At 38.5% G+C, this 16550-nt stretch overlaps 1 protein-coding gene across 1 annotated transcript in view; it reads left to right on the top strand.

The window, feature by feature from the left end:
• Positions 1–16550, top strand: part of ARHGAP10 (Rho GTPase activating protein 10) — a gene marked incomplete at its 5' end in the record, with an annotated part of 104181 nt that overhangs the window by 23348 nt on the left and 64283 nt on the right. The window contains 7 exons of the mRNA XM_017744110.1: positions 1484–1613; positions 2939–3045; positions 4701–4795; positions 7607–7688; positions 8719–8761; positions 10040–10105; positions 16416–16490. Of these exons, the coding sequence (XP_017599599.1) occupies positions 1484–1613; positions 2939–3045; positions 4701–4795; positions 7607–7688; positions 8719–8761; positions 10040–10105; positions 16416–16490 (598 nt within the window). The remainder of the gene's footprint in view (positions 1–1483; positions 1614–2938; positions 3046–4700; positions 4796–7606; positions 7689–8718; positions 8762–10039; positions 10106–16415; positions 16491–16550) is intronic.

Here is a 16550-nt window from a genome sequence, read left to right as displayed (position 1 = left end):
TGATTGTTTTGGTTTTATTTGCTCATTGACCAATTACCAGTGCTTTTCAGACCAAACCGAAGAGTTTCTTGTGGCAGGTGTGAGCTACTTTGTTGTTTTGTGTAGTCCTGTTGTATAACTTATGAGTGGCATGGTTACTTTCTGATTGTTTTTGCTAAACAATCTGTTTATTCTGAGAAATGTTTCTCTTCCAGCTGCTTGCAGACTTTGGAATAAGTGACATTCAGGAATAATAATCAACTGGACTTTTGAGGTTTTTTGGGGTTGTTTTTGCATACTTCTGCTTGCGTATGGTCAAAACATTTGGCACATATATAGTCTCAGTCTGTATATGTTATTGATGACCTTCCTGAAACTTTTTCCTCAATAACCACAGAAAACCCTCTACTTCCTGACAAGTAAGAGTCTCAAATTAAGCCAATATATGTAGTAATATTTTTCTAAGGAAATTTCAATATTCAAATTCATTTTGCAGTCAGTGTTTTACTTCCCTCTGAACAGGTCAGTGCATTGTTTTAGAAACCTACTCCAGCAGTCTGTGTGCTTTGCACAGTCACAGCAGCTGTTATCTAAAACACACATTAATTTGGAAGAATATCAGAAAAGTTGGACAGTAAATATGTATATGTCCTAAAATGGCCTGAATCATTGTCTCATTTTATAGTTATTTGTGGTGGGTTGGCCCTGGCTGGATGCCAGAGACCCACCAAAGCTGCTCTATCACTCCCCTCCTTAGCTGGAGAGTTTGTGGATTGAGATCAGGACAGGGAGACCAATTACAGGCAAAACAGACTTGACTGGGAGATATCAGTTTAATTTAATACCAGATTAGGGTAATGAGAAATAAAACCAAGTCTTAAACACACCTTTCTCCCTTCTTCCCTCAGTGGTGCAGGGGAATGAGGGTTACAGTCAGTTCGTCACATGATGCCTCTACTGCTACTTTGTCCTCAGGGGGAGGAATCCTGACACTCTTCCCCTGCTCCAGCATGAGGTCTCTCCCACTTGAGAGAGTCCTCCATGGGCTTATCCAATGTGAGTCCTTCACATGGGCTGCAGGGGCACAGCTGCCTCACCATGGTCTGCCCCATGGGCTGCAGGGGAATCTCGGCTCCAGCACCTGGAGCACCTCCTGCCCCTCCTTCTGCACTGGCCTGGGTGCAGAGCTGTTCCTCTCACATATTCTCACTCCACTCTTTGGCTGCAGTTGGCACTGTGTGGGTTCTCCCTCTTAAATGCATTATCCCAGAGGCTCCACCATGGTCACTGATCAGTGGCTGGTCCGTCTTGGAGCTGGTTGGCACTGGCTTTGTGGGACATAGAAGAAGCTTCTATCACCTTCTCACAGAGGCCCCCTCTGTAGTCCCCCATCACCAAAACCTTGCTGTGCAAACCCAGTACGTGATTACAACTCCTATCTGCCAGGAAGAGCAAGTCTTTCTTCCATTCTCTTTACCAAAGGCTTTTTGCTGTCTCGTTTTAGACACGAAATCGTTTTGAAGGAACAAGGTCAGAGGTAGAGGAGCTCATGAACAAGATCAGAAGAAATCCTCAGGAGCACAAAAGAGCAAATCACTTCACGATGGAAGGCTACCTCTATGTACAGGAGAAAAGTAAGGTGTATTTTGCATTCCACAGTGCCCATATTGGGTGTGTCTATCATTCCCATGATACTGATTTTTGGGCACACAGGCAAGTCTTATCTCTACAGGCAACATGAAGGTGCAAAGAATTTACAGTTGATTAAAGACTCATCGGAGTAAATGTTTTAAGTCTCTAATAGCATTGTTACTGTGGCTCATAAAAAGAATAGGAAGCTGAAAATGTGACAGTTTGTAGTGAAAGTGACTGAATTCTGGGAAGTTTTGTTTGACCAAAAAATGGATTTCATCTTATTTTTAATCCCTTACCAATGGTCTCTCCTAGAACTGTCAAAGATTTGTTGTCAGCCACCAACATGAGTTGTCAAATTAGCCTCAGAAAATTGGGCTAGATGAGTATAATGAAATTGAGTGTCATTTCCTTGATTCATTGATACACTTTCATTACCTAATTGTGATGATAGGGTCAAATAAAGCAGGCTATATGTTAGGTAGCTGGTGTTAAAATTCTTGCTGTGAAGGTGCATGTCACACAAATCACATCCTGTCAACACTTCAAACAATTATAAATCTTTCTCACACTAGTAAAAAAGCCAAACAAGATGCAGAGCTCTTGTTGCACAAGGAATGACAATTTATTGTAATTTATTATTTATTTTTTAACATTTTGCATAAATCATATTTTAAGATGTTTTCCCTTATAGAGTGAGAAGATTCATTTGCAGACTTATTTTTTTTGAGAAGTAAAGTAATAGAAGTGAGGAGATAGAAAGAGTCAGAATCCAAGTTTTAACAGTTAACATTATGGTGCAAATCTCAGCAATACTACATGCAGTAAGCTGAGCTCCAAAGTAAATGTATTCTGTATAGGGTATATCCTGATTAATGGGAGAGAATTCTGGTGGCAGAAGCTGTGATCAGACCTTAATCAATAGATTGTGTAGAAGTTGCAACAGAGGTGTGGGAATCTGTGGTTATTTAGCTTCAAGGTACCAGGTATAAATCTAGCTTTCTGTGTTCTGCTAAATAAAAGTTTCAAAGGGATATTTATAGGGAAAAATAATTTTGTCTGTAATAGTGAGACAAGGATACATTAATAATTCTTTCCATTTCTCCTTAAGTATAAGTGTGAAATACAACATGCATCAGTTTTTAGAATAGTAAGCACTGTTTAACATTTGTGTTATTTTGTATAATATTCTTAATTAATACCTTTGCTTTAAATACCTCATTATTAGGAATTAAGTAGGGCTCTTAAGTATCATTTTAGAAAGCAGGAGAAGAAAATGCAGAAACTGGAAAAAGTACATACTATTTATTGCTTTTGTGTTGTGTAGGGCCTGCTCCCTTTGGTTCCAGTTGGGTGAAGCACTATTGCATGTACAGGAAAGAGACAAAGAAGTTCTCCATGATCCCATTTGAGCACAGATCAGGAGGGAAAGTTGTACGTATATTTACATATTCTACTCTTACACTTGTCCTGTATCAAGATCCGAGAATGTTTCAAATAAGGTGTGTCAAGTGCTTTGCCTTTCTAGTCTCCTTGCCCCTTTTTTTGCCTTTCCTCTTGCAATTCAGTCTGCCATTTAAGGACATTAACCTGAAGTAGTGGATGGATTAATAGATAAGAATTCTCCAGACTTTATTGTTACTTCCTTTTAGAAGACCAGAGGACCTGGCACAGATAACATGCAGTGTTTCACCATTTAGAATCTGGTTTATCCATGAGGCCTTTAACTTATTAAAGTATAAATCAGGAAAATAGAATGGACTTAGAAATTTCTTTCTTACGTGCTCCGGTTAGATTTTTCTTTTAGAGATATAAGTACTGGAAGTGGGATTAGAAAAGTGCATTTTCATAAGAATATAATTTGTACTGATAACTGAATATAATTTCAGATATCTTTGATAGCATTTGAAATATTCAAGACCCAAGACTTTGTTTATCTTTCAATAGCTTTACTTCCTACTGAAATAGTTGGGAGTTGATGGCACTTGGTACCTTTACAGATGACACATTAAATGAATGTATTAATAGGGATAAAATGCATTTTGTTGCAAGGAAAAAGTAAATCTGAATCTGGAAACTAATGCTGGAGCCAGTATGCCTGTAAATGCAGCACCCTGCCCTGTCTTCAAATTGGTTAAAGAAAATCATGTTGTTAGAATTTTATCAAGTTGTTATATCCTGTTCGTTTCAGCAGAGGGGAGATGGCTTTCGTAATTTTGAGGACTCTGTATTTACAGATGTATTGAATTTGGAAGAATCTTTCAAAAGCTTTGGAAAACCTGATGTACTGAAAATCAGTGGTATTTGGTTTCCTTAATCACTTCAGTACTTCTATTAATTTTTTATCCTAATTTAATTGTAATAAGCCATTTTATTTAGGATAGTATATAGTATGTGTCTGAGCATTCAGCATTCTAAAACACCTATGAAGCCATTTCTGCTGTATTAAAAGATCTTCCACTTGGAAACCCTTGTAGTTACTCCTTCAGTGACAGCCTTCTGTGTCTGGAGATGCTGAATAGGACAAGAAATAATTAAAATGTACAGTTAATCCTGAATTAAGCTGGTACAACTCATGCAGCCTTCACAGTGAGTTTGTGATTCCTGGGTAAAATGAAGTCCTGGTGTTGGTCTTAAAGGAAGGAAGAATTGGTTCTGTAAGACACGTTACAGATAGTAAAGAGCTCTTCCTTTGTTCTAGTTAGTGTAGCAATGGCCTTTACCATGGGAACCACTCTGGCTGACATAAAATGGGAAAGGTCTCTCTGTGTGTTTATATTGTAACAAGCGCAAAGTATTTTTGTTAGTTTAACTTACTGTGGTACTGAGTCATTCTGTAAAGTACCAGCTAAAATGGACTCAATATTTTTAGATTTATGTCCCATAAATGACTGTAGAATTTATGTGTTACTGTGTAGAAAAGTGAACTGCAAACATGGGCGAATTCTTTTGCAAGTGTCAGTTTTCAGTATCGCTTTTGCCATTACTTTAATATAAATTTACCTTACTTGGCTTGTACAGCTGGCTTACTGGAGCTTATAAAAACTTCTAAAAACTGGGTCAAGCTTATAAAAACTTTCTTTTCACAGGGTGATGCAGAACTCTTCGTCCTTACCTATTGTACCAAAAGAAATACAGATACAATAGACAGGCGATTCTGTTTTGACTTAGAAGCTTCAGACAGGTAAGCTTGTGAAGGACACTAGGAAGAGCTCTTTCTAACCAGTAGTTAAAACTACTGCAAAATTACTGTCGTGTTTTCTTCTGATTTCTTTGATCCTCAGTCAGATTTCCAGTGAGAAAGGGTCACTGGAGGAGCAGGCAAGCACTGCCATGGCTCACTGGGTTTTATCTCAGCTGTGCGCAGCAGAAGCAGGGAGGAACTAAACTGAAGTGTAGACATTGCCTGAGCTCCCATTAAAGAAAAGCACAGAAAAAGTTAAAAGGGGCTATTAAGAGTTGTTATCACAGTGAAGAAACATGGCTTGAATTGAAAAACATACAGCTGTTAGTGAAAGACTGATTGCAGTAATTATTCATGTAGTCATAACCACATTGTATCACAACCCTGCATTCCAAAATGAGGTGTTGCTGGGGAGATACGCTGGATTTTCAGATTGAAAATAAGGTTATTGGGATTTTGAGGCTTTTTGGGGCTGGTATAATCATGCACTGCATCTTGAATGTTGTTGCCATTGCCTTTTTGAAGCACCGCTTGTTGCTCTATTTCTGAAGAAAAGAATTGCTAATTTTTTCAACTAAAGGATCTCAAAGTATGATACTGGTTTTCAACAGCATTTTAGTCTTCCTTCATTTATGAAGGTGAGAGGATCCAACTTAATAGGGTACTCCAGATAAATATGGCTGTGCTAATGCTACATTCTTTTGATGCAGATTGTATTTGTGCAGAAATGGATCATGTCTAGAATTAAATGCTAGATATAAATTAGTAGATTGTTGCTGAGTTTTTGCATCCACCCCCTCTGAGCTGTTTTTAATCTAGTTGTTCACTCCTTAATTATACCAATTAACTACATGCTAATTTATCATATAGTAGTAGGTCTTCAAGTTTTATAGGCTTGTAATCTTTTTTTCATCAGATTCTTAGTGCTTTTCACTTCAAAAGCAGCACGGGTCAGTGCTGTCAGGCTCCGCTGTCCCTTGAATGCTAATGGTATGCAGATATGTCTGTGATAAGGATCACGTGATCAAACTTTGATCAGAGGCTATGCCAAGCTCCTGTGGCCAGTCAGACTGGCCTGAGGCATGTTCTTCCTACAACAGCCAATGGGTAAAGGCATGTGAAACTTCAACTGCATCAGAAAACTTCTAGCCCACATGGCAGATGACAAGAGATGCTCATTTACAGCTCAGGTGATGTTTGTCATCACTCTACAGCATGGTTTGAACTTGAATTTTTGAGTTGAAGAGGATGTGGTTTAACTATTCTAACACTGCGTCCCAACAGTACAAAAAGGAGTGGAGATTTATACTCCAGACCTCAACTCCTCTGGTGTCAGTGTGTTGGTCAGTAGGGATAAGAGATTTCAAACTGAATCTGGTAAAGTTTCTAAAAAGTAGCGTGAGAAATGTCAGTCTGTGCCCCTCTGTGTGTCATCTGCTCAGTGGGGTATCTGGAGTTTATACAGAGATGGATAGAGAGCAGTGTTTCCTTGATCCTGCAAAACACTTTTTCATTCTCTTCTCTGGTGAAAGTGGGAAAAAATCTAGTTCATCTTTTTGTCTTGATATAATAGACACAACTGGTCCACTGTGACCTTGATATCAGACATTTTTCTTTTAATAATATGTGTGTGCAGTACTGAGATGTTCCCATGGAGATTAGGTCTGTGCTGCAGGCCATTAGCTTGTTTCCTTGGTATCAGTTCAGGGCACACTTATCCCTCAGCTTGTCCAAGTTAAAAAATAAAACAGGGATTGACAGCTGGGCATGGGGCTTTCTTTGGTACTGTGCTTTGGAAGGAGGCAAGGTCATAAAATTTTAGGGAAGACTTTTAAGTAGCAAACATTCAGCCTTGTGTGTGACTTAAGCATAATTTGGAGCTTGCTGAAAATTTGCATATTTTTCTTTGAAAAGGAAAGCTGAGATGGTTATGTCGTCTTTAAATTCTGATACACTTACAGCTCTGAGGGTTCTAAGATTCTGGCTAAATCTCTGGGAAGTGATGCTTTTTTCTGTTTCTAGTACTCCATCATGTTTAGTTGAAGTAAATGGTAATTTATCATTTTTAGTGGTAAATGTAGAGAAATTTAAATTGTAAGGAAATAGCAGAGTCTTCTAGGGTAGGAAAAAGTTACTTTATTTATAAAAAAAGCATTATCTTTCTGAAATACTACCTAGATTTTAATTTTTTCCAATGCAGGACAAGGAGGGAAGGTTTCATTTCCTTTGACTTTATTTTGAAGACAAATAAATGGTATTTCATGCAGCATGTACTGAGTTTGATGTATTGCTTCCAGGTGATACTCTGATACCTTTACAATTGCAATTTAGTGAAAAGAGCTAAATGGTTTGGTTTTCATTTTTTACCAAATTAAGATAGTTATTTTCATAAGGTGTTTACTTGCAAGCTATGATCATTGTTGCTGCTTTAAAGATGAAGATTATATATTGAGTTAACAAATGCCATTTTTCATCTAACAGCAATGCAAATCCAAGTTTTACAATTCACAAAACTCAGTAACTCCAGCAAGTGTTGGAATCAGCAAGTCATCAACAATGAGCTATTTCAAATAAATAGTTTGCAGATTACATTCACTTTCTTTTCTCCTCCCTGTTCTCCCTATTGCTCACTGCATGGATCACTTCTATACCTTTTATTTTCAAGCTCAGCAGTGTTCAGTTATTAAGCAAAAAAAAATGAAGCCTGCCTTTTAGGACCATGGGCTTTGCTTGTAGTTGGAAATAGAATTTGACAAGAATTTTTTAGTTTCTGGTGAATGCAGTCGCTTTATGTTGTTGGTGCATTTGCAGGCCTGGAGTTCCTGTGACCATGCAGGCATTTTCTGAGGAAGACAGGAAGCTGTGGATGGAAGCCTTGGATGGAAAAGAAGCTGTAAGCATAATTTTAAAAATATTATTTTATGGTGTACTGGAGAATTCTCTCACCCCCCTACGCTCTGATCCCATTTATACTTTAATAAATGGGGATTATGTAGTTTGAAAAATAATAGATTCAGTGAATAAAGGATAAAAGTGAAATAAAACTCAAGAGAGATGAGTAACTTGGTAAAGCTCAGTGTAGATAACTGCTAATGCTGATATGAGAATTTTTCATTGTAATGACAGCATCGATTTTTATAAATGGTTTCCCATCCCAGTGATAATATTGGTGCTGTAGAAAATGTCTAGTATAAGCATGTTCACTTAGTCTTATGCTGACATGCTGCATTCCAGTGGCAAAACTTGCATGAGTGAGTTACATGGTATTATTATTATTTTTTTTAAACCAGATCAGAAAAGTCCTTGTCAATGGGACTGAGGTTGTACATGAATTTGCTTAATTTCTGCCTCCCATCAGGAAATGGGTGTGAAATGTTGAATTGAAACACACTATTTATTCTTATAATGATAAATATATTGGTCTTGTGGGCCAGAAATAATGGGGTGTTCTAGACAGTGACACAGTCACGTGTCTGCCCCAGCAGTTGTAGGTTTGATTGACCTCATTGTTACACTCATCTGGTTTCATTTGCAGAGGTGTTTATTACCATGGCATGTTGGTTGAGCTGGACTCCCCAGTAAGTTTACAACTTCTGGGAATGCCAAACTGGGACATAAGTCCCAGGACTTATCAAATTCTTAACAATTTGAGTGAGCTTGACGCTATGAGGGAAGTTAACCTGTGGAGAAGCATAGTAACATGGACCACATAAATCACAGTGAATTTCAGTGGCTGTAGCTAACATTGTTCTGAGGGGGCACAGACCTCTGGTCTTGCTGTTAGAGCTGCTGGTGGTGGTGATGTTCTAGCTGTAAACAACTGTATTTGTGCCTACTGAGCATTAAGATTGAGGGTGTCTTTTTTTCTGGTTTCATGGAAGTCTTTAAAATAATTTATGTCTTTTTTACTCTTTTTGTGTTAGCTGTTCATCAACTTGAATAGAGCGAATGCAAAACGAGAGGGAAGTAAGTATTTGAATTAGCATTAAGGCTGATTTTGTTAATATTTTATAATTGAGAAAGGCAAAGGTAATTTTTTTTTTTTTGTTTTCCTGTGGATCCATAGCTTAATTATTTTACATTTAAGTCTTGAGTTTTGAATATAACTTGTGGATTTTGTAATTAGCGGGTTTAACTCAGTACATACGTAAGAATTGTAGGACTGGACATAAGCTGGAGAAATAGTCTAATTGTTTTTGTCAATTTACTTCATGCCTGAAATTGATTCAAGAGTGAATTTGTATGTAAATGCATCACAATTTCTTAATCCAGATTGTGTGTACATTTCTGTTAGTCTGTGTAAGTACGGTTTTAAAAGCAGTTGCAGTTGAATGTTAAGATCAGCAAAAAAGCTGAACGTGTGCATTTAAAATATAAATCAAGATATGGAAGTAGAAGAGATGGCTTTCTTTAGATAACATTAGCTTTCTTCTGTTAGCAAAGTATGAGAGTGAAAACAGGTATCCTTCTTTGATTATGGGGCAATTTCTGCCTGCTTTTTTAAGAACTTGAAATTGCTGATTAAAGCTGGATCCTGGTGTTATTAATAGAAATTTTTCCACAGATTTTTTTCTTTTCATGGTGCAAGACCAGGTCCTCAGGAGCAAGAAGGCCAGATGTTTGGGGGGAGGGCAGTTTTGCAATATAAGCTTTTAAATGAAGTTTTGATGTGAAGAAAAAGAGTAAGATAGAAACAACAAAGGAATGCTGGAGCTCAGCTGTTGTCCTGTTCATGCATCTGCTTTCATGTAGTCAGATCATTAACTGCTGTGAAATGATATACATGTGTCCTGTATCTTTAGTGTGGGAATTTCTTTGGCTGAGGGTAGGACTCAGTAAAAGCCCTGCTGTTGATGATTATGTTTTTTCATCATAAGTACTTCCTTGTCCCATTTGGTGAACTCTCTCAGATGTTGTCGATGTTGCAGTAAGTACTGTTAAATTCCATCTTGCATCTGCTAACATGTGTAACTAATCAGAGATCCCATTCTTCAAAGGATGCTGCTGTGAACAGATTCACTGAAGCCACTATCACCAGAACAAGCCTTTGCTTGGGCTAGGCACGGTTGTGAAGGAGAAAAGCAGAATTTCTCTATAAAAAGTGATGTATTCTACCAATTTCAGAATATTTACAGTTTTGCCTCAAAAGTTCTAGCTTTATGATCGAGTCCAGCCTTATTTTTGGTGAAAGACATAATTGTAATGGTGCTTTAAAACTGTTCAACCTTTTTTTTTTTCTTGTAGGTGCACAATTGGATAAGATAGGGTTCACCATCATCAAAAAGTGCATCAGTGCTGTTGAAACACGAGGTAATGATCAACCCAACCTGTTTGTGAAGAGGGTGAAGCAGCTGGTCTGCTCTGTGAAGAAGGCCTCTATGATAAAGTCTCCTGTAGGTCTCTGGAAAAGACTTTACCATGGCAGACATTTCACTGATAAACTGACCAGAACAGGAGTCTGTCCAGTCCCATCCTTTTATGTATGGCTTTCTCGCAAGAAATGTGTTTGCCAGAAGTGCTCACAAGTAGGAAATAGCACCTCTCTTGACAAAGGGAGCCAATGTTTGTGCACAGCAGCTAAGAGAAACCTGTGTTTTGAAGGCAGTGCCTGTACCTTTGCTTTGCTGTGGGAACAGAGTAATTTATTTTAGTGTTTCATTTCTGTTCAGTCTCTTAAGACAGAAGAACAGGAGCTGAGCAGGCAAGTGATTAACAAAACATGTTGAAGTACTTTTCGTGGAGTTAGTATCACACCAGGAGCAAAGAATCTGTTGGGATTTATTGTTGCATATACTCATTGCTGTAGTTCCAGAACTGAAGATGGAGGAGAGGTCACTGTGCAACAGTATTCAAGAGGTATTTGGGATTGATTTTGGGGATGCTCTGCTGAAGTGGTGGTGACCAGTCACTCTGAGACTCACTGCATTTTATATGGCATGGTGTGGAGAACCAGCTTGTTTGGTTGTGGTCTTTAAAAAAAGAGGTGAAGGTGTGAAAGTTGGTACTTGGTTACAGTCTATGTCTCAGTTTGTTAAAAGAGATGTCGTAATTTCTTTGTTTGCATTTTGGTTTCCTCCTAAATTGTTGGCTTTCCTTCCAACTCCTAAAGGGGACGCTTAGAATTTTTCAGGAATTGAATCCTTTTTTCCTAGGGGTCTGGCACAGCACAAGGCAGAATACTTAAATCTCTGTGTATCACAGTCCAGCTTAAGTGAGATGAACAGAGGAGCAGGTTCATGCTTGCTGTCAGTGCAGCATTTTACTGAAAAAGTGTCTTCCATGTATACACTTACTGTACAATATTACTAGGAACACAAGCAGCCTTCGTGATACTTAGAATTTTGCATTTAAACAGCAAGAAGTATGTAACGTGTATTTTTTTTTTTTTGTTAAAGCTTTTTGTATCAGTCCTGTCTGCTGCATTAAAGATGTTATTCCAGATTAGGCCATATTCTATCTGGTGTTATTTTTGTTCATTCTGTTCTTTTGAATATTTTTCAGATAAGTTTGCCTGTCTCATCACTTTAAAATTTCAGTTACCGGCATTTACACTCTGAATATTTCAGCTGGGAAACATTGCAGATAAAGCTGGCATCCTACAGATAAATTGTCTTCACTGCAAAACCCTGTCTCAGTGTAGTCTGGATCTTCTCTTTGCAGTGAATGAGGCAGATTTAATGAAAAGGGTACATGTGGTCATGTAATGAAAGGTAGTTTTGGCCTACGGTACAGTGACTGACTACCTTACAATACCTCATGAATCCTCCTTACTATAAGCAGTGTGGAGTATACTATATTTTGGTTTATTATTTTTAAGTGTGTTCAAATAGTTTTCTTCAAGTAGTGGGTTGGCTATTTTTTTTTCTTTTCTGACACCCTGCAAGAAAAGTGAAACAAAAACACAGCTGTGGAAAAATGTGAACATTTTCTTCATGAAGTGGCTATTTGAGAAAATGTTTTTTGTTGTTTTTTGGGGGGTTTTTTCTCCTCAGGGCTGTGGGTGGATAGGTTAAACTGAGTGGAGGTTTAAGTTCACTCTGTCCTTTATGCCTTGATTTAGGGGCGTGTAAGAAGGTGCAAAATACTTGTGTAACTCTCTTGTTCAAGACAAATGATGAGATTTCATGGGTTAGCAGGACATCTCCCCATGGTGGGATCTGCCCTGAAACATACTTGGGAGAGGGTTAAAGTTCCCAAAATCTTTGGAGATTTTGCAGCTTTGCTGTCCCTTGTACACAGCCTTTGTAAGATGTACAGTTAATAGAGTGCTTTGTGGTAATTACGGCCAACGGAAAAGACTTGTGTCTATTAATTTTGTTTTGGAGAGTATTCAAGAAAGAAAATAAATCAGTGTTCGATGAATATTTCTTTTCTTGGGGTTCCAAGAATATACTGAGGTGAGATACTACCTTCCAGGAACTCAACAATCCATTTAGCTCGGTTTCAATCCAATTGATTTGTCCAGTACATTTCAAGCAGTCGTTGATTTTCTGTTTACTGATTCTTAATTTAACATCAACTGCATTTAAAAAACAAAACAAACCAAACCAAGTAAACCACTCCAAAACAAAACAAGAAAACCCCTAAAGGACCTTCTGCTGATGTCTGTTGAGCTAAACAAATGGAGGCTGGGAGAGCATTCAGTTGCTTGTCTCAAAAGAGTTTGGACAAATAGTTGTATGATGAAGAAAATCCATCTCTCAAGCTGCAGAATTTTCTACCTGTGCTTTTTCTTGAAAACAGTTTTTACTTGGTTATTTTACTTCAATGATAACACATCAAAAGCAAGTTATATTCAGCAGCAGAAAACAGGACAGATGCTTCTTCAGAGACGGTGCTTGTGTGCCATGTTTTTATCTCTTTTAATCATAATGGGTGTGAGGTTGGCGTGGGTGGAAAGAGAGGACAGTCTAGTGTGGGTGGAAACTGAGAATAGTCTTGTCATGTCACAGCAGAAGTAGTCTGGTATTCAGAGAGAGAAGAGCATAACAGAGATATCGAACATAAACTTGTCAATGGCTGGATAATTTTTTTCTCAGTTATGTTCCCTTTTATAAAGCCAAAAAGGGAATTATTTGCTTTGAATGAATAGAAGCACAAAAATCGGTGTCTTGGTTAAAATGCATGTGAGCTTCTGATTCAGCATTGCCTTCCAAGAGATTGGCTGTGCTTTACCTGGTCGGAGGTGCTGAGGTATCAAGATATGCACCCCATCTCTTGCATACTAAGTACCTTGCTGGTTGGATGTGCACCTGTGTTTTGTCTTGGAGAGAGCATTTGGGGATTCTGTTCGGAGTATTTAATTTATTATTCTCTACTGAGAATAACAGAATGGGGTAGATGTTTATAGAAACAACCAAGAGCTGTTTGCTCCACTAGTAAAGGCTCTGTGCACGTTTTTGTGTGCAAGTAGTTGGTTGTACCTTCTGAGGGGACGTGATGGGTGAAGTGTTTGCCGAAGCAGTGTTTGTCTCGAGTTCAGAACTACCGGAGTTGCCAATCTGAGCTGCAGAGAGAGATGGCAGCATTGAGCTGCGTGTCCAGGCCGTGTTCTCCTCAGGCAGATAGTACCTCGTGAGGAGGGAGTAGAAAACCTTTGCAAGTGACAAAAACCCCTCTGTCGTTACCTTGAATTTAGAGTGTCACTTGTTTGGCAGTTTCTGTGCCATGGATTTTGGTATAAAAAGTTGTATTTGCAGCTATATTGCAAGTCTGTGTCAGCCTCGTGCACAGTGCCGGTCGCAGAGTAAACTTGCCTACTATGTACCTTGCTTACAATAGTATAAATTACTATCTTGCTTACAATACCTTACATTTCTAAGCATGTTTAACAAACTGTGTACCTGTGCCAAATTCTGGTATCAGGCAGCCAAACATCTTGAGATAATGTAAATATGAAGGAAGTTGTGCTGTGGGGCTTTACTGCTCCAGGTTACCAGTAGTGGTTGAGCCAGCAGACAGAGCGTCTGAACCCTTCAGCATTTCAGTCAGCGGTGAGCTATTCCTTGCAATGAGTCATCCTGTCAATTGTGTTCTGTAAATGCCAAGCGTTATCAGTCCTGGGTGTGCTGAAGATCTGAAATGTGCAGATTAAATCAGAAATAGGACTGTTTCAAACTAGGTTTGTATATTTTAAATAAAACATCATTTGCAAGTATGTTTAAAGGTATCATCTAAAACTATGTTGAAATATTAATGCCTCTTTGCGCTCCTTGATGTCTGCTAGCAATTAGCTGTGCTTTTTTTGGGTTGATGAATTTGAAACCGATCAATTATCTGATAATCTCTATCACAGACTCATGATTATTGCTGGAGGATTGTCATGGTTTCAATGCTGCCATTTTTCAGAGACTCCTGCATTATCCTGTCAGTTTTAATACTGAGCAATAGGTTTTGTGGTTTGACCTCGATTATTTCTAAGCCCGTAAATGTATGTTTGGGGTCAGCACGGTTGGTTCCCCCCAGTTTTAATGTTAGATGCACAGGAGGTCACAAATCAACTTCTGAGATGAGCAAAAGCTGAGTGTGACAGTATTTCTTACAGCTTTTTAGCATCTTGCATATGATGCAGAAGGCTTGTTCTGTGGTACTAAAAGTAGTAGAAGACATTGCATAAAAAAAGTGTGATGCATTTTGGCAAAGCTTGGTGTTAGTTTGGTACCAGAATTTTCCTGGACACCTCTGAGAAGTTTGAAGCAAAAAGTATTTGCTGCTCTCAGGACAGATTTGTAGTGCATTCTTGTTTGGAGTGTATCAAGGACTATATTGTTGAGGTTTTTTTTAGTGTCTCCAAGTGGTGCATAGCATGCTATCATACTTGCTCTAGGTATCATTGGAAAACTTATTTGGTTGTGTTGATAACTTCATATTTTGAGAAGAATAGTGTTGTGGCCACATAGCTGGGTTTTTCTTCAGTTCATTCTTTTGTGCACAGCTGAACTGTGAGGATACTCCAGAGTTGTGTGTTTTGATGAGCACAGATAAAATAGAGGAGATCTGGCTTATTCTGTTAATTTGAGCCAGCTCTGAACCTGGCATCCAGCTTAAGACTCGGCACCATTCCAGTGGTGCCTGCAACCTCGGGAGGAAAAAGGGCTGGTTCTGCCTAGATGGAGCAACCGAGGGAAGGAGCAGCTGCAGCTGCAGCCTGTCAGCTCCCTGCTGGGGCAGAGGAAGAGGTGCTGACAGGGAGGACTTCAGCAGGCTCAATGATCTGGGATGGCCGAGGAGGCTGCAGACTGTGTGAGAAGAGAGAAAAGATGCAGCAAGTCTAGGCAAGAGGAGGAGGTAGAAAATGCCAAGTTCTCTCTACCATATTGAGAATTATTGCTGTGTATTATGGCTCTGTCTGACAGTAATTCATTAAAAGGCTAATGATTTTTACATACTTCATCTAATATTTATTTGGGAAGAAACTTTTTCTCATATGACTGGCTTTAATTTTCCTTCCCTGGGTTGGAACAGCTTGGTATTGAAGCTGGGAATTCTCCACAATTCTTCCTTTGTTGAAGGATATTTTGAATAAGAATACCACATAATCTGTTATTTGAAAAGATTTCCTTGGAGTAGAAACACAGGTATTTCGTGGCATTTCTACTCTTCCAGGCCTGTGTGATTATGAAGGTAGATTGTGTTTGTAGATGGCTGCTTTTTGTGAGGCCTCTCAAACATCTGTGTAGTGTAGTATTTTACCTCCCACTATATGGGCTCTGAAACAATGCAGCAGACAAAGAGGTACCTTATTTTGCCCTCTTTCTTCCCTGCCCCTTCTCTCCCTCCCATTTTTATTCAATTTATATTCACAATTTTACTTCCCTGGGGATAGAACTGGGTAATGTAAAGGAAAGCAAAAACAGGGGAAGAAAAGGGTAGAGAAGTGAATCTGTGTGATACAATGGAAGGGTACAGAGGAATGCCAGGAGAGTGGTCCAGTGTCCATAAAGAATGGGAGTAGGGGACTGAAAATACTGCGCTGGTTATGGCTCCTCTGTTCATCCCAAGCAAAACTGTTCAGTAGCTTTTGGTGGTGCCTCTGGATGTAACTCCTCTGTGGACCACAGTGGGTTGGAATGAGGCCTTGTATCTTAAATGGAAAGCATTTATAAACTTGAAAAAGTACTGGTTTTGAGGACTGGAAATAAGCTTAAGTTTTTCTTCATCCAAAGTTTTTTAGTCACCACATTTTGGGGGGGGGTGGGGAATGAACTGTTAAATTTATTGAAGAAATCTTAATTTAGCATTTGGTGGGTCAGTTCTTGCATTATTAGAATGTGGAGGTCAATATACCCAAAATGCAATTTAAAAAATTTGAAATTAGACAGTGGTTTGTTTATCAATCTATTTATTTATTTATTTATTTTCAAGCAAAGGTTTGTCCCTGTTTGCTTCTCCTCCCAGTTTCAGAACTGAAATTGAGGTACATGAAACCTTTATCAAAACATAATGTGAACTTCTCTTAAAAACACAGAGTAACAAAAGAATTCTTGTAATACTTTATTTATAATGTGCTATGTAGTCTGTCTGTCTTTGAAGAGAATTTGTTGCCTGGGGCAAAAATTTTAATGCTAAATTTGACTGTGGTTGATCTCATGCTTTTTTTTTTTTTTTTCTCACATAATAGGTATAAATGACCAAGGATTGTACAGAGTTGTGGGGGTGAGTTCAAAGGTCCAGAGACTTCTGAGTTTGTTGATGGGTATGCCTCTATTTTACACATACTTTTTCAATATTTTATTTCATGTTGTTTTACTGTCAA

This window comes from Corvus brachyrhynchos, unplaced genomic scaffold (assembly GCF_000691975.1).
Source record: "Corvus brachyrhynchos isolate BGI_N302 unplaced genomic scaffold, ASM69197v1 scaffold229, whole genome shotgun sequence".
NCBI classification, from domain to species: Eukaryota; Metazoa; Chordata; class Aves; order Passeriformes; family Corvidae; genus Corvus; species Corvus brachyrhynchos.
This window is presented reverse-complemented; position numbering and strand designations above follow the sequence as displayed.